This window comes from Rhineura floridana, chromosome 2 (genome assembly GCF_030035675.1).
Source record: "Rhineura floridana isolate rRhiFlo1 chromosome 2, rRhiFlo1.hap2, whole genome shotgun sequence".
NCBI lineage: Eukaryota > Metazoa > Chordata > Lepidosauria > Squamata > Rhineuridae > Rhineura > Rhineura floridana.
Window position 1 is genome coordinate 168,798,226 of NC_084481.1, and position 21,421 is coordinate 168,819,646.

The 21,421-nt window shown below is 42.4% G+C and overlaps 2 protein-coding genes across 8 annotated transcripts in view; one reads left to right on the forward strand and one right to left on the reverse strand.

Annotated features, from left to right (window-relative positions):
- Positions 1-15,622, forward strand: part of LTK (leukocyte receptor tyrosine kinase) — a 181,634-nt gene extending 166,012 nt beyond the window's left edge. For 3 of the 6 annotated variants that reach the window (XM_061611378.1, XM_061611380.1, XM_061611379.1), the window contains 6 exons: positions 1,996-2,093; positions 7,295-7,387; positions 7,845-7,946; positions 9,580-9,714; positions 10,382-10,472; positions 11,211-15,621. In XM_061611378.1, coding sequence (XP_061467362.1) covers positions 1,996-2,093; positions 7,295-7,387; positions 7,845-7,946; positions 9,580-9,714; positions 10,382-10,472; positions 11,211-11,972 — 1,281 coding nt within the window. In that variant the 3' untranslated portion in view covers positions 11,973-15,621. Of the gene's footprint in view, positions 1-1,995; positions 2,094-7,294; positions 7,388-7,844; positions 7,947-9,579; positions 9,715-10,381; positions 10,473-10,580; positions 10,646-11,210 lie in introns of all 6 variants that reach the window. The other 3 variants (XM_061611376.1, XM_061611377.1, XM_061611381.1) reach the window with 2 other exon arrangements.
- A 630-nt stretch (positions 15,623-16,252) lies between these two features.
- The window catches only part of ITPKA (inositol-trisphosphate 3-kinase A), a 107,075-nt gene continuing 101,906 nt past the window's right edge, over positions 16,253-21,421 (reverse strand). For both annotated transcript variants that reach the window (XM_061611383.1, XM_061611382.1), the window contains exon 7: positions 16,253-21,024. In XM_061611383.1, coding sequence (XP_061467367.1) covers positions 20,821-21,024 — 204 coding nt within the window. In that variant the 3' untranslated portion in view covers positions 16,253-20,820. The remainder of the gene's footprint in view (positions 21,025-21,421) is intronic.

Here is a 21,421-nt window from a genome sequence, read left to right on the forward strand (position 1 = left end):
AACAGGGAGATTTGGAGGACCATAGGTACAATCACTCCAGAGCACCCTCATGACATTGTGGAGTACATTCAGCTCCCTGGGGTGTACTGGGGAGCTACATGCAATGAAACAGGCTGGACGACAGCTAGAGCGCAGAAACCTCACTGTGAATATGACTGAACATGTGCTAGAGCCCATAACAGTGCCTACTGAGTGGTGGTGAAAGCAGCAAAGAGGGCCTACTTCACTGTCTCCACCATGTCCTCAAGTAATCGCCCAGTAATCTTCAGGATGGTCCATAGGCTGTTGACACCTATATTGGTGGGTGGAGCCTGTGATGCCTCAGAGACAGTCTGTGAGTTGCTTGCTGGGCACTTTAAGAACAAAGTTGTTCATCTGTTAGCTAGCTATGTGCCATGATTGATTCAGCTGCACGTGAGGTTTCCAGTGCCCCATGAAGCCATGTTTTGTGGGTTCAGTTTCAGGTTCTGAAGCATGATGATGTTGACAGGGTGCTTGTAAATATGCATCCAGCTATGTGCCTTCCTGATCCTTGCCTTTCATGGCTGATTAAAGCATTGGGGTGGGGGTTCAGGGGGTGGTGAATGTGTTTTTGCTTGAGGGGGTGGTGCTGGCCACTTGAAGGAGGCAATAGTGCAGCCACTCCTGAAAAACCCCACCCTGGACCTCCTCTTTTTTGGGCAAGTTACTCAAGAGGGTTGTGGCAATGCAGCTGTAGGCATTTCTGGAGGAAATTAATTGTCTAGACACATTCCAATCTGGGCTCAGACCCGGGTTCAGGATTAAAGTTGCCTTAGTCACCTCAATGGATTACCTCTATCGGGAGAGCAATGGAGGGAGTGTGACCCTGTTGGTCTTACTAGATCTCTCATTAGATTTTGGTACCATCAACCATGGTATCCTCCTGGACTGTCTATGGGAGATGGGCATCTGGGGTACTGTTCTGCAGTGGTTCCAGTCTTGTCTCCAGGACAGTTCCAGAAAGTAGCATGGGTTCCCTGGCTTTTGAGCTATGGTGTGCCACATAGCACTATACTGTCTTTGATGCTATATAACATGAAACATTGGGAGCAGTCATTAGGAAATTTGGAGCAAGGTGTCATCAGTATACTGATGATACCCAACTCTATTTCTCTGTGATATCTGAATCAGGAATGGCTGGGAAGGCCATGGACCAGTGTCTGGATGCAGTTGTGGCTGGATAATAAACTGAGTCTGAATCCTAGCAAGATGGAGGCTCTGTGAGTGAGTGGTTCCTGGGTCCAGGAAATCAGTAAGTTGCCTGCCCTGGATGGGGTGGCACTTCTGCAGATGTGTAGTTTGGAGCTACTCCTAGATCCAGCACTGTCACTGGTGGTGCAGGTATCCTCTGTGACAAGGTGTGCCTTTTACCAACTTTGGTTGGTAAGACACTACGACTATTCCCAGATTGGGATAGTTTGACCACAATTGTCCATGCATTAGTACCTCATGGCTGGATTACTGTGTGCTATGTGGGGCTGCCCTTGAGGTTGGTCAAGAGGCTGCAGCTTGTGCAGAATACAGCTTGATAGTTTAATTTATTCTGTTCTGTAACCCCTTAACAGTACAGTAAATTCTTCTGTCTTCCATTGATTACCATAAGCTACCTATATCTCCACAAAATTCATCAACAACAGAAGACATTTACTTGTTTTGTTTTTGTTTTTACACCTTTCATGGGAGGCTTTTTACTCAGTTCAGACATGAAATTGACCAACATACTTAGCATGAGGAGGGTGAACTGACACTTTAATGTCACATCTAGGGCCCAATTAACAGGTGGTAAATTGCCAATATTTAATTCTTGTATTTTTACTAGGGGAAGAGAGAATTTGGAATTTTCAACCTTGGGTATCCAAATGGTTTGGGCTCATCCGTTTACTCTTTTGTCGTCGTCTTCTGATCCATTTTTCTTTTGGTTTCACACTCTGTAACTTGTCTATATTTACTCTTTTTTGTTTTTCTCATCTGCAGAATCATCCACCCACTTTAACAACGCAGGACCTGTTGAATATAGCCAGGGACATTGCTTGTGGTTGCAAGTATCTCGAGGAGAACCACTTCATCCATAGGTAAAAGAAGCACACCAACCCCAATGGTTCCCCATGCTGTATTTCTATGTTTCTTTTCTAGAGAATCATAGACGTGTTCTTCAGTTCATGGGGCTTAACATCTCTAAAGGCAGATTTTAGTTGTGCCATCTGAAAGAGAAACTTGTTTTTCAAAGTTGATGTTGATTTTGTCAGAACTGTGGGCGTCTGTGATTTAATGTGCTCTTTGAGATAATACTTTAAAGCAGGTTGAAACTTATTCTATATGAATTAGAAACAGTGATGAATTCCTGAAAACTATGTAGAGAGAGACAGATTGTCACAGAGGCCAGCAGTAGGCAAGCCTCACTCTGCAGAGTTCCAGCTGATTCATATCAATGTCATTGTTAAGTGCATTATTTGTAATGAAGATAATTCCATGCTGATGAGGTATGTCTGCAGGGGACTTCTAGTGCCGTTTATTCCACTGTAATGTCAGGTGCTAGCTATGGGTGTGGCTCATTTCCTTGTCATAACGAAGGAACCTGTGATTTTGTGATGTTGCATGTCATGACATAAGTGAAAAGCTTTGTATTTTCAATGAGGAATGCAGACAAGATGGGTTGCAGACATCCACTGAGTTTCAGTGGGAAACAAATGAACACCATGGCTTCCTTTATACTTTTGGAAACGTTTAAAATAAGGGCCCTGGCTCAGTAGTAAAGTACATGTTATGTGTGCAGAAAGTTTCAGGTTGAATTCTTGATACCTCCAGTTAAAAGGTGAAGGTAGACGGTGATAGAAAAGACCTCTGCCTGAGCCTGGGAGAACTGCAGCCTGTCACACTAAACAGTACTGGGCTAGAGAGAACAATGGTCTGACTCAGTACAAGACAGCTTCGTATGTTGAGATGCCTTCTTCCTGCACTGGCTGTATATTTGAGGTTCTGGTCTTTGTCCACTAGATGGCAGTGTTGTAACATGGGTTTCTGGTTTTCTTTTATCATTTGAATTACAGCAATGGTTCCCAACTTTTATGAGTATGGGGCCCCCTTCGCAAAGTAAAAAAATTTGGTGATTCCCCCCCCACCTGCTAATTGCAATTTTAGTCTCAGTTAGTTGAAAAAATTGTGTGTGGCAAAATCACAAAATCCAAATATCCCTTTCCATTAAAAGCTCCCTGCAGACAGGGAGGTGTTGCTTTCTTCTCTTAATGCAAAGGACCAAACAAATTAGTATCCCCCCCCCAGTCTGAAGATGTACAGTCCTGTCTCCCAACGCCAGTGGGTTACAGTGTTGGACTAAGATCTAGGTACAAACTATATGCACCACCTTGAGCAACTTGGAGGAAAGGTGGGATATAAATGCAATTAAATTAATAAATACATACATTTCAGCTTCAGTGTGTGGACCCTAGCCTCAGCCAACCTGCTGAGCTTTTAAAAAAAATAATAATTAAGAAGCAGCAATGTGGTGGCGGTGGGGATGCAAGATTGTGAAGACAAAAGGGAGGATAGATTGAGGAGGGGGGTTAGTGCTTGCACTTCTGTACCTGACTATCTTCCCTCTTTATGACTTCCTAGCACTTTTAATTTTCATTCTTGCCTTTTCCTGAAGTCATCCTACATTCACTGAGCCTTCTTCTTTAGTCTTTCTTGTTTGCTACTATGATTTTGTTCTTATGTTCAGTTCTGAAGTGGTAGAAATGAAGTGAAAGCCTTCAGATGGTGCGTGGCAAAATCATATCTCCAAATGTCCCTTTCCGTTAAAAGCTCTCTGCAGACAGAGACCAGAATCATGAGCTACATTAGAAACTCTCTGCTGTATTAATCTTCTATTTGCAGGGAGGTCTTGCGTTCTCTTTTTAATGAAAGTGTCCAAAGTAGTATCCCCCCCCCATAATCTGAAGATGTACAGTCCCGTCTCCCAACACCAGTGGGTTACAGTGTTGGAGTAAGACCCAGATTCAAATCCCTACTGAATTTAAAATCCCCTTGAAGCCCACTGGGTGACCTTGAACCCATCACAGTCTCTCAGCCTGACCTGCCTCACAGGGTTGGTATTAGGATAACATAGAAAAAGGGGTAAACCATATGTACCACCTTGAGCTCCTTGGAAGAAAGATGGGATACAAATGCCTGCCATCCATCCATCCGTACATACACACATAAATACATTTCTGCTGCAATGCCAGACAACAGGGTGAATAGATGGGGGGGGTGTTTAGTGCTTTTAGGGTTTGGGATGATAATCAGAACTTATGACTTTTTTAGTGTGCACTTGAGGAATGAGAGCGGAGCAGAAGACAGATCAGCATATGCCACGCACAAACACTCCTGCCCCTCTTGCAAGCATCTGCAGGCATGCAGGCATTTGGGCACATGGGAGGGGGGAAGCCCTGAACTATCGCAGCATCTTGGAGAGAGAGATGGGGAGAGGGATTGTAGGTGGAAGGGGAGATGCTGACACACACACAGCCTCAGAGATGTGGCGAGCAAGCCCTGAGCTTCCTCACTGCTCTTTGGCTCCATCTAGGCTGAAGGCGAGATCTGGGCGGCCTCACAAATAAGAATAAATTTTAAAAGGAGGTGGCAGTGAAGCAGGAGCTACAAAAGGCAGGCTGGCTGGCTGCCACGAAGGAAGGTGGAAAGCAGCCTTTCCTTGCAGCCTTGCTTCTTTTTGCTCCATGAAAAGTCCTCTCCTCTCGTTCTGAGCAAGGACGTTGTCAGCAGCCGCAGTGTGAGGAGATGGGAGTCGGCAATAGTAATCCCCCCTTCTACCTGGTAGCTCCACCCTCAGCCTCCTTTGGCATCTGCTACATGTTTTATAGGCAGACGCCTGCCCTTGGCACACCTAAAAGATGCTCTGCTGCTTCAGCAAAAGTCCTCCTCTCTCGTTTGGAGCTAGAGGGAGGTGTCGTCTGCAGTGGCAACGGGGAGAGGACAGCATCCAAGGAGTGAAGGCTTTTAATAAATAAATAAATAAATAAATAAATAATTCATTTCTGTTCACGCCCCCCCCGGTTACTTCGCAGCCCCCCAGAGGTCATGGCCCCCAAGTTGGGAACCACTGAATTACAGTATAGTATTTGAGGTTTACCCATGAATGAGACAATGGAGGCTCTTGCTATATTAAAAGAGCATAAGCAGCAGTCCTGTATTTAGAGATGTGAATTTTAAAAAACAAAAACTAATATATAATGTGTGCAATAATGCGGCTGCCACCAGCCTGTCATGTCTGAATGGGCCAAAGTGGAGGCAGGGAAGGAGTAGCCAGGTTCTCTCCAGCTCCTCATCACCACCTAACAAATGTATTATAAACCAAGACCTGTCTTATCCTGAAGTGATGCAAAACAGCCACCTCAAGTGGCAGATTTCAGAAGTTTTTCCTGCTTCCCATCTCTATTTCAGTCTGCTATGAAAAAATGATCAACATTTAAGGGTTGGTGAGTTTCCTGTTTCATTTTCGCTTCCAGTGGGGAAAGTCTTAAGGCTGGCCCTGGTTATGTCATCTGCTGAGGAGAGGAGTAAATCAGGAAAGAGAAGTTACTTTTTAATGGGCACATACCAACCCAGATATTGAAAAACTGGGTCATTCTGTCAAACACTGGCTGTGGGTAGCAACCCCAGCCTCTATGAAACGAAACCTGGAAGAAATTTTCTGTTGGAAAGATATCCCAAATTGCACTTCCTTTCTACAGTTTTGTACATCTGTCTGCAGATTCCTTCATGTGCGTGTGTGACAAAGTAAATACTAACTAAACTCAGTGCTCAAATTATGGGAGAAAAGGTCATTAATGTACCCCACAAGGCTTACACCCTGACTCCCCCCCAGCAGCCTTTTCTTGCTGTTGGGTGGGCTAATATCAAACAGTAGGGGGGCCAGAACCCTTCCACTGCCCTGTAATTCCTGCCCTGTTTATTGTTATGTTTTTATAGTCTGATTTATTTTAGTTTTAACATAAATACAGTGGACCTTCAGGTATCAAGCGACTAAAAAATCTAATAATAATATTAATCATCATTATCTAAGTAGTGGATTGCAGTAATAAAAGTGTGTATACACAGCCAGTGTGGTGTAGTGGTTAGAGTGTCAGACTGGGAACTGGGAGACCAGGGTGCAAGTTCCCACTCGTTCATGAAGCTCACTGGGTGAACATGGGCCAATCATTCAACCTAACCTACCTCACAGGGTTGTTGTAGGATAAAATCAGGAGGGAAGTACCAGGTTGTATGCCACCTTGAGCTTCTTGGAGGAACAGTGGGATATCCATGTAATAAATAAAATAAAATAAAAACTCAGGTTTTTGAAAGAGTGTCCTTGAGTGTGCTAATATATTATTACCTGAGGGTCACTGAGAATTGTGTTGTCTTTGATTTGGCCTGCTTATGAATGCTGTGTAATCGAAGGATTGCTTATTTCTACACCAACAGAAGTCAGCCGTCTTGTTTCTCTTAAAAGCTGAGGACGATTGGAGCAACAGCTGTGGATCTTGCCTATCTTACATATAAAATAATTTGATTTTTTTTAAAGGCATCACATAAATAACAAAACTTGTCTCAGGGTGTGTTTCATCTTCTCCAAACTCACAGCTAAGCATTCATGGCTCCTCCTGCCCATTGCTCCCTTTCTGCTGACTTCAGTGGCTACACAATTTCCCCCCCTCTGCAGTCATCAACTGATTGCAACCAACTGCATATGTAATCGATACAGGAGATGCTTACTGTTGCTCTTCCAGAGGCAGACGAAATCATTTTCTTGAAAGCCTTTTAGAGGCTTTCTTCAGCAGCTTCTTTTGCATGCAGACTCAGTGTCATGGGAACAGCTTCCCTGTAGCGTGATCCCGTAAGTTGTAGGATGCATGGGAATGTCAGAATCACGTGGGTGAGGAAAACTACAGAGGACTTTCTAAGCCTATTGACACCGGGTGAGAGGGAGTATTCGGAACAAGTGCTCTGTGGCCCTGTGCTATTCTGCTCTGTGTAGGTGTCGCATTCTGAAATAAACACCTGTTGTGTTCTGTGACAATATTTTACAGTCTACAAAGTTACAGCACAGAGTCTATAGTGGTAAATGGTGTTTGAATGGGAAAATATTAAATAACTTGTCAGCAGCACAGGAGGGCCTGGCCTTGCAGAAATAAGTGCTCTATGTAATTATTCCCTTAAGTGCATGTTTACAGCCCCCCCCCCTTGAAATGCAAAATGACTGCCTTTCACTTCATGCGTGTGTGTTCTTTTACAGGGATATAGCTGCAAGAAACTGTCTTCTAACTTGCACTGGTCCAGAGCGAGTAGCTAAAATTGGTGATTTTGGAATGGCCCGGGATATCTACAGGTAAGGTATAAAAGCAGCAGGGGTCAGGGAAGCAAAATACATCCTATCCCATCAATGTGGTGCAGGAAATGTATCCACATCTGACATAGAAATACAATCACGCGCAGTTTTCTTGTTCTGCCCGCCCTCCCGCCTGCCGTACATCTTGCCTGCCCCACAAAAATGACAGTGGGGCTAAAAGAGACCCCAGAGTTTGGTCTTAGAGGCACTTCAGGTGAGCCCATGGGAGAAAGGAGGGTACTGCCCATTAGAAGAGCATCCCCATTGTCGGAAGGCAAAAGCTGGCTTTATATATCTCATGCTAACAGAAGAAATGAATACATTCCTGCCTTTAGAAATCAACTCAAATCTGTGTGTTAATTGCAATTCCTGGTAAAATGCTGGAACTTTCCATTTGTTACACAGGTTCTTTTGCAGACCTTAATCCTGCCCCACTTTTTTCCTTTGGCCTCTCCAGGGCAAGCTACTACCGCAAAGGAGGGCGCACCATGCTCCCAGTCAAGTGGATGCCTCCAGAGGCTTTCTTAGAAGGAATCTTCACCTCCAAGACCGACACCTGGTAAATGCCTTTCAGTCGCCACTCTGAGCCAAACAAGGCTATTTGTTTTTAAATTTTGCTCTAAGGCACTTTTTCTTTCAAGCATTTGAGGACAAAATGTAAAAAAAGGAAATAAACATGCTGCTAAAATGGCACTGGCTAGAAAGGTAAATGATGGTGTGCTGAACTGAAGAACTGCGGTGGCAGGGTGTTTACTGTGGGATTGGTGCTACTCATGCATGCATTTGCAGTGCCCACACTACATCGCTGGCATCAAAATGCTAGCCTGTATTGCCTCTCACCCATATAATCCAGATTTACCTTTTCTGCAAAAAAACCAGTAAGGTTAAAAAAACAACGTTGCCTGCAACCCATCTGCAATACCTGAATGACCCATTTATTTATTTATTTGATTTATATCCCGCCCTTTAGGAGCAACATTCAGCCCCCAGCTGGAAGCAAGCCAAAAGCAAGTGAACAAATAGTGACAATTTCAGAGTAAATATCCAATGTAAAAGCCCACCGTGAATGCAATTTGGCTCTCCAGATTGAAAAAATGGCTTATGGTTGCTGTAGGACTGTTGTTGCATCAAGTATGCCTGCTTTTCTTTGTTGCCCATGGTTCCCTGTTGCCGTTGGAGAAGGCTGTAGCTCAGAGGTAGAGTTACAGTGTAGCTCTGTGCATGCAAAAAGCCTCAGGTTTAGTCCTTGGTATCTTGAGAAAGGGCTAAAAAGTCTCTTGTCTGAAAGAGCCAGTCAGTGCAGATGATGGCCTGGTTTCCATGTCACATTGAACCATAGTTAAGCTTACATAGTTAAAGATAAACATGCAGCATGCTGGTGCACAGGGCAAAACTGTGGGTCCTTCATTCTTTCCCTTCTGGTGCTGCTCTTGCACTGCTGTGTGATAAGCTGTGGTTTGGCTTAGTATTTCAGACTTGTGGTTTGTCTCTCTCCAAACAAACTACAGGCAGTAACTCAGGTTTGTTCTTGGCTTACCACTCATGGGTTGGAGGAAACAAACCACAAGCCTAGGTTTAGACGTAATGTTAAGCCAAACCATGGCTTAGCTTCTGGCAATAGGAGCAGTGAAGCAGCTGCAGTTTTGCCCCATGCACATCCACCTTTAAATCATGGTTATGCTTAACTATGGTTTAAAGGGATGTGCAAACAAGGCATGTATTGAACTAGATAGATGAATGGTTTTGACTTTGGAGAAGGCCGCTCCATATGCATTTTAAAGTTGATCCACTGAATTCGCATCATGCCAGCTTTATTTGAAAGTGCTGGGTTGTTGCTGCAGAAACAGTATTTAACTCATTGCCTTTGTATAAACCTTGGCTTGAGAGGTTTAGATGAGCATTTCAGCAGCAATAGGCTTGCATTTTTTGATAAGGCCTGAGAAACAGGGTGGGTTGTTTCTGTGGCACCACCAGACAGCATCCCTCCCGTCTTAAGATGATGCTGCCAACACATTTCTGATTCTCTTGATTTCCTTTGAGAGAAGGACGAAGGACACTGAAGAACTAGGCACCCAAGGTATCGTCCACAAAAGCAAAGGAATGGGCAACATACTGCCATGTGCTTTGCAAATGTGAAGCCACTAAGGTATCAGCCAAAGGATAATGGGCTGCATTCACTGGTTCTCTGCTAGGTCCTTTGGTGTGCTGCTTTGGGAGATCTTCTCCTTGGGCTATATGCCTTACCCTTGCAAAACCAACCAGGAAGTACTAGAGTTTGTCACCAGTGGAGGACGAATGGATCCACCTAAGAACTGCCCAGGGCCTGTGTGAGTATAGCTGCATTTTTATAGAAATGACCAAAGCCAAGAAGTATTTACAGTAAGTATGGTCAACACCAGGACCAGGGAACCTTTTTCCTATCAAAGGCCATTGACCCACAGAAAAAAAGATTAATCACTTGGGGAACTGATTGTTTCGTATGGTCCATGGGATGCCTTTGAAAGTTCAGACTGGGTCGGTAGTCAGGCAATCCAGTGCACACTTTAAAAGTTCTCAGGTTCTTGCCCTGCCCTGCCCCGCCCCACCCCACCCCTTTCTCTGCCACCACCTCCTCCTTTCTGTCACCTTAATAGCATGCTATCTTCAAAGGGCACTAGGAAGGTATAACAAAGGAGATGGCCTCACTGGTTTCTCTTGTAGTTGCTCTAAAGGTTCCTTGCACCTGTTGTGGTTTTAAAAAATCAGTCACAAATCTGGCCACTTTTCCACCAACTGGGAATTTACCCATTGTAGAACAGAGTCCCCACCCCATCATTTCTGACTCTGCACGTGGATCACCTCAAAGACATACAACTGTGACCAGAATCATTACTTTTGTGGACCCTTCATTGTGAAGCTCAGAATTCAGTCCCTGAGAGAAAATGAATTAAAAAGTAGGTAATTTTTCCCATGTTACCTTTCTGATGTTGCTTTTGTTTGTAACTCTTCTCCAAGTTATCGCATCATGACCCAGTGTTGGCAGCATAGTCCTGAGTACCGACCCAACTTCTCCACCATTTTGGAAAGAATCAAGTACTGTACACAGGTAAGGATGTGCATATTCCTATGAAATAGAACTGCCTTTATTCTATTGTGATGGCGGGTATCCATAGAACTCTACAGAATATTCCTCATGTCCACCATGGCTTTTCAGGTCTCCGCTGCCCGATGAAGATGTCTTATACTTGTTCAGACCATTGGTACATCTTGGCTCTACCAGTGAGTAACACCCCCCTTTCCATTACAGCCCCCTGCAAGGCTGCCTCTGAATGTTCAGGGATGTTTTAGTGGCACAAGTGGCTGCAATCAAAAGGGAAGAATCAGTTCTGTTCACCACTGGGGAAACCGTAGCCAAGAAAAGGCTCTCTCTCTCTCTCTCTCTCTCTCTCTCTCACACACACACACACACACACTCTCTCTCTCTCTCTCTCTCTCCAGGCCCAAGCAGGAAGTAGCTTTTCCTGTTTTAGAAAGGGTCATGTTAGGGAAGGGGCCATAGCTCAGTGGTAGAGTAACTACTTTGCGTACAGAAAATTCCAGGTTTAATCCCTGGCATCTCCAAGTAGGGCTGGGAACATTCCCTGCCTGAAACCCTGGAAAGCTACTGCCAGTCACTATAAACAATACTAATCTAGATGGACCAATGGTCTGACTTAGTAGAAGACAGATTCCTATGTATCTGCTGGTAGTGGCTTCTTTGGTCTTGTAGGCATGTTAGAAAGTGTCAAACAAACTCTTTGGTTGGTAGTATTTGGAAAGTCCAGTATCTCTGATTGTCTTTCAGGACCCCGATGTGATCAATACAGAGCTGCCCATTGAATGCAGCCCAACATCAGAGGATGAAGGAACCACTATGTTGCATACAAATAGTTCCACTGGGATGATTCCTTTGCTGGGAAACTCTTCACCTCAGATGAATTCCATAACACTGGAAGATCATAATTCAGGGAACAAATACGGGCAATGCCCACAGGAACTGCTAGTGGAGAACCTTGGAAACTGGACAGCCAGAGGCCCTAGGGTGCCTAGCTCCAGTGATTCCAGCAGTGGGACTTGGACTCCACCATCCCTGATCCAGAAATTGGATTCTGCCAGCCAGCCAGCATACAAGCTGAAGAATAAAACCAAAAATCTTTGGAACCCAACTTATGGATCTTGGGTCCTGGAGAGCATTTGCCAACCCAGCTCTAAGCTCAACACAATGCAAGAGCGTGAAGATTCAGGCTTTGATGGGAACTGCAGTTCCTCCCCTAGTTCTCGGGCATCACCCTCATCTCCAAGCCAGAACCATTCTCCTCGCATTGATATTGGAGGGATCGAACTGGTGAAGCTACAGAATTTCCCCTGTGGCAATGTGAATTATGCTTATGATGATCTCTGCTATGAAACAGGACGGCCTTCACCTTTGGCAGGAGAGCCAACCACAGTCTTGAGGAGCACCAGTCTGCATAGAGATGGCAAGCTGTTCGCTAAGCCAGAGAAAACCTCAAGAGAGAGAGACTCTGGCCTCTCCTTGTCTGATGACCTGAGTGTTACACCTGTATAACAGGGGATGCTTTTCCAAAGAGTAAGGCCTTTGCTCTGGGAGTGAGTATATCTGCCCAGAGCGATTAGAAATGTCATTTCCCCCCCCCTTGTCTTCCTTTCTCCATGTTCTAGAAGCAGATGGGTTAATTTTGTCTTGCTCTGGCCTCCAGCACTTTTGAATGCCCAATGAAGTACTCCAAAATAACAACACTGGCTCTAACCAGTCAATAGCAGCGGTTGCAGAATGTAATGATGCCCCTACTAGAATCAATGGTTGAGGGTCCAATGGACCAGGGAGGTGTTCACACCCACCAATCACCTCCAGTGAAAAATTGCCTCTACCCTCAAATAGGTAGGAAATGGCAAAATCATGAGCTGCCTATATAGGCCAGTGAGTGGACTGTAAAACGTACTTTCCAGCTGACTCGCTACTAAAGTTGGTGTCCCAAGCGGGAAATAAAATCAGCTGGGTTTGCATTGGACAAAATGACTGAAGACACCTACTAACAAAAAATGGCAGACCAGTCTATTCACAAAGAAATGTGAAGTTAAGGAGGGAGTACAACATAGTTGCATTCTTCAGCAAGAGCATTAAAAACTCAGCAAACAGACAAAGATTTTAAAGGAACAAATGGAACAGTAGTAATTCACACTCCAGTAGTAATACTTTTTATAAGCTGAAAATTTAGGCCACAATTTTTATAGATGTATAATATCAGAGTTCTTCTAAAGTGAAATGTGACAAGGCTGTTACTTGAAGTAAGGCCAACAAGAAGTATTTTAATTCTGAAGAATACTGACTTAATAGGTAAAGGGTGGTATTCATTCATATACTAAATAGCAGGAGGGATGTATACTTACCACTGGTGAGTCACACCATGGAGCGGTGACATGAAAGGGAACTTTGAAACCGTGTTGCCCTCTTGCAGAATATAAACAGAGTTCCTTAAATGGAAAGCCCCAATATTGCACACAAGTCATTTCAGGAACACTTAATCCCTTTTACACAAGAGAACATCCATCTTGGGTGTCTGTCATGTAAGGGATAGGTGACACCAGAGTTTTAGAGCTCTTGCTGGCTTCAGTGTGACGTATGCTCATTTGAAGCATACAAATGCAGGTAGTGTTTTGCCAAATGTAAAATGTCCTTCACACAGACAGATGTTTGAGGCGCATCCAGGAAGCAACATCCTCTGTATTCGGTGACTTTGAAAGGAAATAATTTATGTCCCTCATTGAGCTCTAGCTTTAATCTTTCAGGTAGAAAGTAGGTACACGTGGCTTGTACACATAACTGGTCACAGAATGTATAAGAAGATTTGTTTTCAGTGCATGTGCTCAACTTCTGCTGTGACAGAGGAATAAGTCTATTGGTGGGAAAGTGGAACAGTAGAGAGCTGAAGAAATTGTTCTCCGTGTCATACCAGCAAAAAATGTTAAGTTCTCTATTGAGGGTGTTCTCTGTAGATGAAAACATTTGTAACATTCACCTACTTATTTAGTGTCAGCAGGTGGTATAGAATGATCACTTTCTTCAGCCTGTTTCTATTAGATCTTCTAAACATAATGTAATATAGCATCTGTACATTTGAAAAAGGAATTTGTACTGAGAAAAATAGCATTCATGCAGAAAATATGCATTTGCACACCATAATTACCAAATGAAAACTGGGTGCAGGTATCTACGAGGTGGGAAGTCATTAATTTCATTTTTGCAGCTCACAATGCTGCCCCCCCAACCTTACCTTAACCTCCACCAAAAAGCCTGACATTTCAGAATACAGTTCCAATTCACCAGCCCACACAAGAGCTCCTCACCACCATCCTTGTTATCAGAATTGAGTGTGTGCCTCCTTGACCTTCTCCCTCACATAAATTTTGGTTATAATCTTAAACACACTAGAGGAAACAAGAGCCATGGAAATCAACAGGACTGCATTTTGGTACTGCCAGCCTCCCATTATAGTGATGTGATCGGTTTTTCAAACTAAGTGAGAGAAGGGAAAAATAGCTTTGCTGTACCTATTTTGTATGAAGGCAGATTCTTCATGCGCTCAGATTGTTCCTCTTTGGGTGGTTCTTAAACACTGCATTGCATGAAGGTCTTTTCAGATATTTACCACCTTATCATTTGATATAAAGTATAAATAATATGTATATGTATATTTGTGCATCAGCAACCCATTTCCATTGCCACTTAAAGTGAGAATTGAATCAGACCCAAATACATCAAAGAAAACAAGTAAGATTTGAGTCACATGTTGGCAGGCATGTGTAGTGAGACTAGATACTACATAAGCAGGGAACACCCTCAAAGGCTAGCTTTATCGATTTTTTTTCTCCTTAGTTAAGCTCAATTATTAAGAACCATTTCCAATATACTATTTAGTACTGCTCTTTTGGGAAGAAAACTCACTTTGTTTCCATGTTTCATCTGTGTGATATAAGTGTGTAGGTTTATATTGAACAGTTTATTAGAACAGATGAGGTAGGCTTTATAACAGAGACCAACAAAAAATAAACAAATCCAGAATTAAGTTGTTGGTGTTTCCCACTCCCATGCACTTCATTTAAATACATTCTGGGTGGATCTTGATTTCTACATATCCCAAGGTCATTTCCTTTCCTAGTAATTTCTCCTCATTCCAGGGCACATCTTGTGTCATTCTCTCACATTTAAGTTTATCCAGACACTGTTTAATCCACGTTCCTGTTCTGTCTCTTTCTAAGCTGAAAAACTCTACTCCCCTTTAAATTTGGCTGTAATCAACCTCATTTCCATTTTTGCCTTTTCTAGAGCAAAGAATCCAAACAGTTTTCTATGATGGAGCTAAGAACGGTTTCATCCATACTTTTATACTTACATGAATGGCTTTTGATCTGTGATTACCTCGATGGATGACAACACTGCTTGCCATCTTGCCCTTTGGGGTCACTGTAAATATGTGAATCACAAGCCAGCTTCTATGCAATTTCAAATCAGATAAAAATGTATACTTCTATATTTGCAACACATAAATAAAGACATCCTAACACAGATGTTCAGTCTTCTCTGTTGACAACTAACTCTCCTTGGATAAAAGGGAAAAAATGAATGTCATATCGGTTTTAAAAATAAGTTATCAACTAGTTTGCCTCTTATTTTGGAGAAATAGGTAATATATTCTCTGTATCCACATGTGTCCATTAGACAATAAGATGGACAATAGTGGTGTGATTTTTTAAAAACAAGAGAATAGAAAGTGGTCTGACAGAAATATCACTTGTTACCTCTGGCCAACAGGCTCTGGATGTTTTTGAAACGATATGAACTCTACACACTATCAGCAGCAATCCTGCTTTCAACCTACCTGCAACTCTCCAGAATAAAAACAAAATTACCTATTATAATGTGTAAATAGTGGTACCAGTTCCACAGAAATTCCTGGAACAGGATCACATTCTTTATTAGCTTCTGAAGGATGCACAAAGGTAACCGAGGCAAAAAAAAAATACTATAAGCAGTAACACCTGTATATCTTCCATCATACCTCTCAGCATTACTTTAGAATAAAGTAAATGAAACTTGTTTCTGATCTCATCTGGATTTCAATATTACAAACACTTGTATTTTATCATTTAAGAAAAGGCTTAAAATTATCATTTAAGAAAACAATTGCTCTTCCACTATTAAGCATTCACACAGTGCTGACAGATGATTCCATCACTCAAAAAAAGTTATTGCTGAAGAATAATTTTTGCAACCTTATTCATTAGCAACATCAATTCCCCTGAACTCCTTTTAGCCCACCTGCACCCTTTTTAGTCCAGATGTGTCACTGAGAACTGTTTGTGAACACCATATAAACATATCACCTTTGCCACAAAATAGTTTAGCAGTTTGGTGGCAAAAGAAAGTATGGCCTGTGTGGAGTGTATTATCTTGCAATTTAAAAAATGCAAAACTAAGACAACTAAGAACCAAATTAGACAAGCAAATGTGCTTCTGCATTTAACATGCATATGTTATTAAAATGCATGGAAAAGAGCTGATCATTATCAGGATCACAGCTGGTGGAGGATTTAACCTTTCCCCCCCTACTGTCTTGCTGAGGAAAATGCCTCCTCTGAAGCTGTTATGTGATAGGGAAACCAGACCTCCCCCCCGTCCCACAGATGCTTTTTGAATTTTAGAAAATGTGTACACATTTAACATCACATGATTGGCCCTTAGCTATCACTGTTTCAGAAAGAAAAGGAAGGATTAAATGCCAAGGACATTCACAAGAACCTCCAATATAAACACTGAATGGACACCTGTTTCCAGTTAAATTTATTAGCACATCTTGGAAGCACTAAAATCAGTCTATACAGTTAAGATGTCAGAATCAGAATATTGTTTGCACTGTAGTGTTCAAAGCAACTTCCTCTGTAGACAAGACAAGCTTTTTTGTCTGGTTTGTAGTAACAGAAGTAGAACTGTAGCCAAAGTATTTAAAAACAAGATTCCCCATCACATTAGTCTATTCACAGAATTCAACAGAAGGAGAAAATCAAGCCTCTAGTGAATTATTCTAAGCATGTTTATTGTGGGATTGATGCTCCTCATGCATGCATTTTTCCAGTGTCCACATTTATTTATTAAATTTATATCCCGGCCTTCTTCCCACAAGGAGCATAAAAATGCCAACTTGTATTTTCCTCCCATTTAATCTGGATTTATCTCCTTCACAGAAAACCCAGGAACTGTTTTTTTTTTTTTAAAAAAACCACCTGTTACTAATTATCCGTTTCCCAATATTAATCCCTCTTGTAGAATAGAAAAGGGACACCTGGTCTTTCTTACTGAAATTTCCACAAACGTATATCCTCCAGAGGATTATGAAACTCTCTATTTCATAGCTATTCAAATTCGTTATAGTTCCCACTTTTCTTCCACAAATCAAATAAATGCAGTAAAATAACAAATGGATCCTCACAACAACCCTGTGAGGTAAGCATGTTCCAGTTTACATTTTAAAGAGGTGGGGGAAAATAGATCAGCAGACCTGGGGGAAATGTTCTTATTCTCCAGTGTAAAGTGCTATTCTATAGCATCTCCCCTCCCCCCAAAAAACCCCAACAGTAGTTTATAAGCTCTCTTGATCAAGATCTTTTTTTCAAGAGTGGCTCCAAACTGCAGTAGGTTGAAAGAAACATCTGCTGCACTAAGAGATGGAAAGATATTTCCTTTCCAGTATTCCTGCTGCTGAGAACAGCTAGGGCTAAGTATGGGGAGTCTGATACTACCACAGAGGACTAGTTAAGAGCTAGGCAGCAAGCAATGGGAGTGCACAGGCAAAGAAACGTGAAACAGTTTTTCTGTGTATGTGTGTCTGGGTAACAGCACCTTGCTGGCTGGCTAATATGGGCTGGGTGGCTAGTATGAGGGTGAGAATGGGTAGTGAGAGGAAGCACTGAGCTCAACGAGCCCCAGAATTGGCAAAGATGGATGGAGAGAGGCTACCAGACCCAGAAAAAAAGGATAATATTCAACAGTGTCAGTCCACTTGTACAATGGGACTTCCCTTCCTCTCCTCCACCTGTAGTCACGTCATGTCCACTAGGGTGATACTGAATATTGGCCTATATATGTTTAAAATATTGGGGAAATAGTGCCCATGTGCACTTAAATCCAGACGACTCAAAATCTGCATGAGAGGCCAGCAGAAATGTTTGTGAGGTAGGGGGTCAAAGATAACCTGTTGGGACTTCTGCACCTTGTTTTGCTCTACTTTCAGTATTTTAAATATTGGATACATTTCATTTTCATATTGTAACTCACCCTGAGTTTTTACAAAAGGGCGGATAAAAATGAACAAGACCCCTCCCACCTCCCCTCCAAAATTACTCCCTTCAAACCTCTTGAGCTATGCAGAAACCCCTTTCTATTCTAAAAGCAAGCCCATTAAGCAGCTCAAAAAAGCCATTTAAAAACCACTGTTGCTCCCCATGCCAGTATGAAGCTGACCATTTCCACAACCTCCTTCCCAACACACACAAGCAGCAGCAGTTTATAAACAAGTAGTTCTCCATCAAAAAGGCAAAAGGACTTTTAAGATAAAATATTAAACAGAACTGGTGTTATTTGGGGAATTTTCAGTTTTGTTTCTAATTGTATTTCAAAACTGTACTGTACATCCCAACTAAATCCTTTATCAGCTCTGCTAGATGGACTTTCCAACTAATCCTATATTAGGCCTGTGGATAATTTATTACAGGCTTAATCCAAAGTATCTTGTTTTAGAGTATCATTATAATGTGCTCAGGCTGGTTTTGAATTCCATAATGAATGTTAATGATTATTTTAAAAAAACTATTGGGCAAAAATTTACACTTTAATAAGCTTTTCTCAGGGCAAGCATGAAGCTTGATGGCTGAAGAGCCTGTTTCTGTTACAGCCTCCTAAGGTTTCACCTTCCCACTCAAATCTGCAGCCAGTGCAGAGGAGGCTATAGAGATGGAAGTGCTGCTGCTACTCCCACTACAATTAGCCTTGTAGCAAAGTCTGCTAAAACTGATACCAAGCAGGTAGCAAAGGCAATTTTGTTACCACTGCTCATCAATTGGTATACTAAGAATGGGTGGGCAAAAAATTAACTTCATGGGTAATCATTTGAAAAGCTGAAAGATACATACTAGCTGCTCTGACCACTAGAATTTCATGTACAGCTAAGTGGTAACAATGCTACCAGACTAGGGGTCCCTAGTACCTGGAGAGCTGGAGCATGTGATTGGTGAATTTTGCATGCTTTAGCCTAAGGTAGACTGCATGATAGGGCCATGGTCGCCCAGTTATCACATGATGGCAGTAGGTTGGTTTCCTTCCTGCTCCTTATGGAATGTGTGCAGCTCTAAGAACTCCATGTGTGCCCTTATGGAGCTCTGGATCATAGTCAAAAATTGTGCAAGTGTATCATTAAGTATCACATGATCATTGGAACTGTATAGCTGGAATGCTGAACACTGAAGACATATTCTGCAAGATTGGTCCTTGATGATTTTGGGGCAATGTGATTTCAAGCCTCCCATATCTCTCAAGAGAAGGAAGTATTTAGTACAGTATGTCCCTGTCACATAAACCTTCACAGCAGACTGTTAAAATAACTAGCAGAGATATCACATTCATCTAATATACCGAGTGGATATACTTTAATACTTTGCCCAAATGAAATGCTTAGCACCTAGCGCTTCAAGTTCCCAACACATCTCTCTATATGGGGATAATTATTCTTTTTTAATTCTTGCAGAAATCTGCTGATCAGGAAGCAATCAGAGACAAGATGTTTCAGCACCAAGCAACAAGACTGGGGTTCTGATCCCTGGATATACAGTAAAGCATTTTACAGTGTGGTGTAGTGGTTAAGGTGTTGGGCTACGACCTGGGAGACCAGGGTTCGAATCCCCACACAGCCATGAAGCTCACTGGGTGACCTTGGGCCAGTCATTGCCTCTCAGCCTCATGAAAACCCTATTCACAGGGTCGCCATAAGTCGGAATCGACTTGAAGGCAGTACATTTACATTATTTTGAGTTAACTACATTAGTTAGTACTTATTTTGTTTACTAAATAAGCCAATACAGTAAATAAGCCAAGTCACTAAGATGTGGTCCCACAGATATCAAATGCATGCCTACTGGCAAGAGGTCACTTCTGGGCCAACATCAACCTTGTTAAAACTGTGTTTAAGCCACCCTCAAAGCACACTGGTGCTCGCTCCTGGAATGTGAAGAGCCTCTTGGATACAAACTTAAAAGCCTGAAGCACAGTCTCAGATGAAGAGAAGGATAGGCCAGCAACCATAAAGAGGCAGTAATACAAAGCCTGTTGCAAACTGGAATCTTCTAATGTTAATCTTTACTTCCCTATCAAATGACAGCTCCTCCATTAGGCAGTGCTGATCCAAATTGCTCCATAGCAGTGAGGATGGACATGGACACTCAAATCAAAGGATGCATTAGACTGCAGTCCTGCCCATGATTATTTTGGGTGGTCAGTTTAAAAATCAGTAGGACTTATCGATACATTATTATGGGCCAGATTACAGGCTACATTTGTGTGCGGGGGCTTACTGGCAATTTGCACGTTTTGGCAGGGAGTGGTACAGAAAGACTAATTTCTGGAAGGAAGAAGGAGACAAATGGAATGGCAGAAGACAAGAGACTAGGATGCACAGAGAGGTATGGAGAGGGCAGGGAGCTGTACAGGGCACAAAAATTCTTGCACTGGCTGCTAGAGGCCCAATGTGCCCTTTGGTTTCTGAAGTTTCAATACCACTTTGTGCACATCTTTAAACTTATTTACACCACCATCAGAACTAGAAGAATGAATGAAAATATATATGTAAAGCTGAGAATCTTTGCACCAAGTTCCAAGCTGCATGGCACACAAGTGAATGAATGGAATGTGAACATTCCTATTTAACAGTGTGAGAACTAGGGTTAGGAAGCATCTTTATTACTTTTGAATATATTTTTGAGAATTCTGATCTTTTCCATTCCATGGACTCCAAGCAACTTTTACTCTGGGTCACACTAAAGGGCAATACAGAATTACTTGGCTCAACAGTAAGTAGTTGACCCAATCCAATGTCCAATGTTCAGGAATTATTCTGCGTTAGTTCCATATATCTGAAGTTAGCCTCGTGCATTTATGGCTAACTCTAGATTCCTCAAGCTCCCAAGGGATCACCATGGGCTGGTTTCGAGTTTCCATCTTGTTTTTGCAGCAGGCTGATGTTCCCAGAGTCTGGCAAGACTTTTACAAGTCTTTCCTTTGACTGAGAGATTGATTCTGGAAAAGTTATAAGTAACTGAGCAGTCCTATAGTGACTCTGGGCCAGTTGCTCTCATCTCTCCATGATATTTTCTAAGATGTTGATCAAATTGTCCAGCCCAAGTAAGTAGCCATCCTCCCGGTTTCCTTCCTGCCAAGAGATCCTATGATCCAAGGTCTGCTCATCTGGAAGAAGAGTAGTCTTTCCAAAATCAATGAGCCATACATTGGCATGCCCCCTATCATCATGCACAAACAGCAGTGAACTCCCTATTACCTGCAGAGAAGAGAGAGAAAGAGACTAGCTATTTCATTAAAGCCTAGCATCTTGCTGCTCTTGGCTCCACCCACCATTAACTTTGGGCCAACATGCCAATAGTTTATTGTTTATCTATCAAGAGCATTTTAATGCTGCTTTATATTTAAAAAATATCACAGCGGTGTACAGATAATAAAATACATCATAAACAATAAAAACATAAAACAACTTTATAAAATCCAAATAGGAGAACACCCACAGGAATGAAACGGCCCCAACCCAGTTTAATGGCCAGGAAGCGACTTAAGCATTTGCTGAAAGGATAATATAGTTAGGTGCATGCCTTATATCTGAGGGGAGGCTGTTCCACATGATGGGTGCACCACTGTGAAAGCCCTCCTTCAAGTGGCTGCAA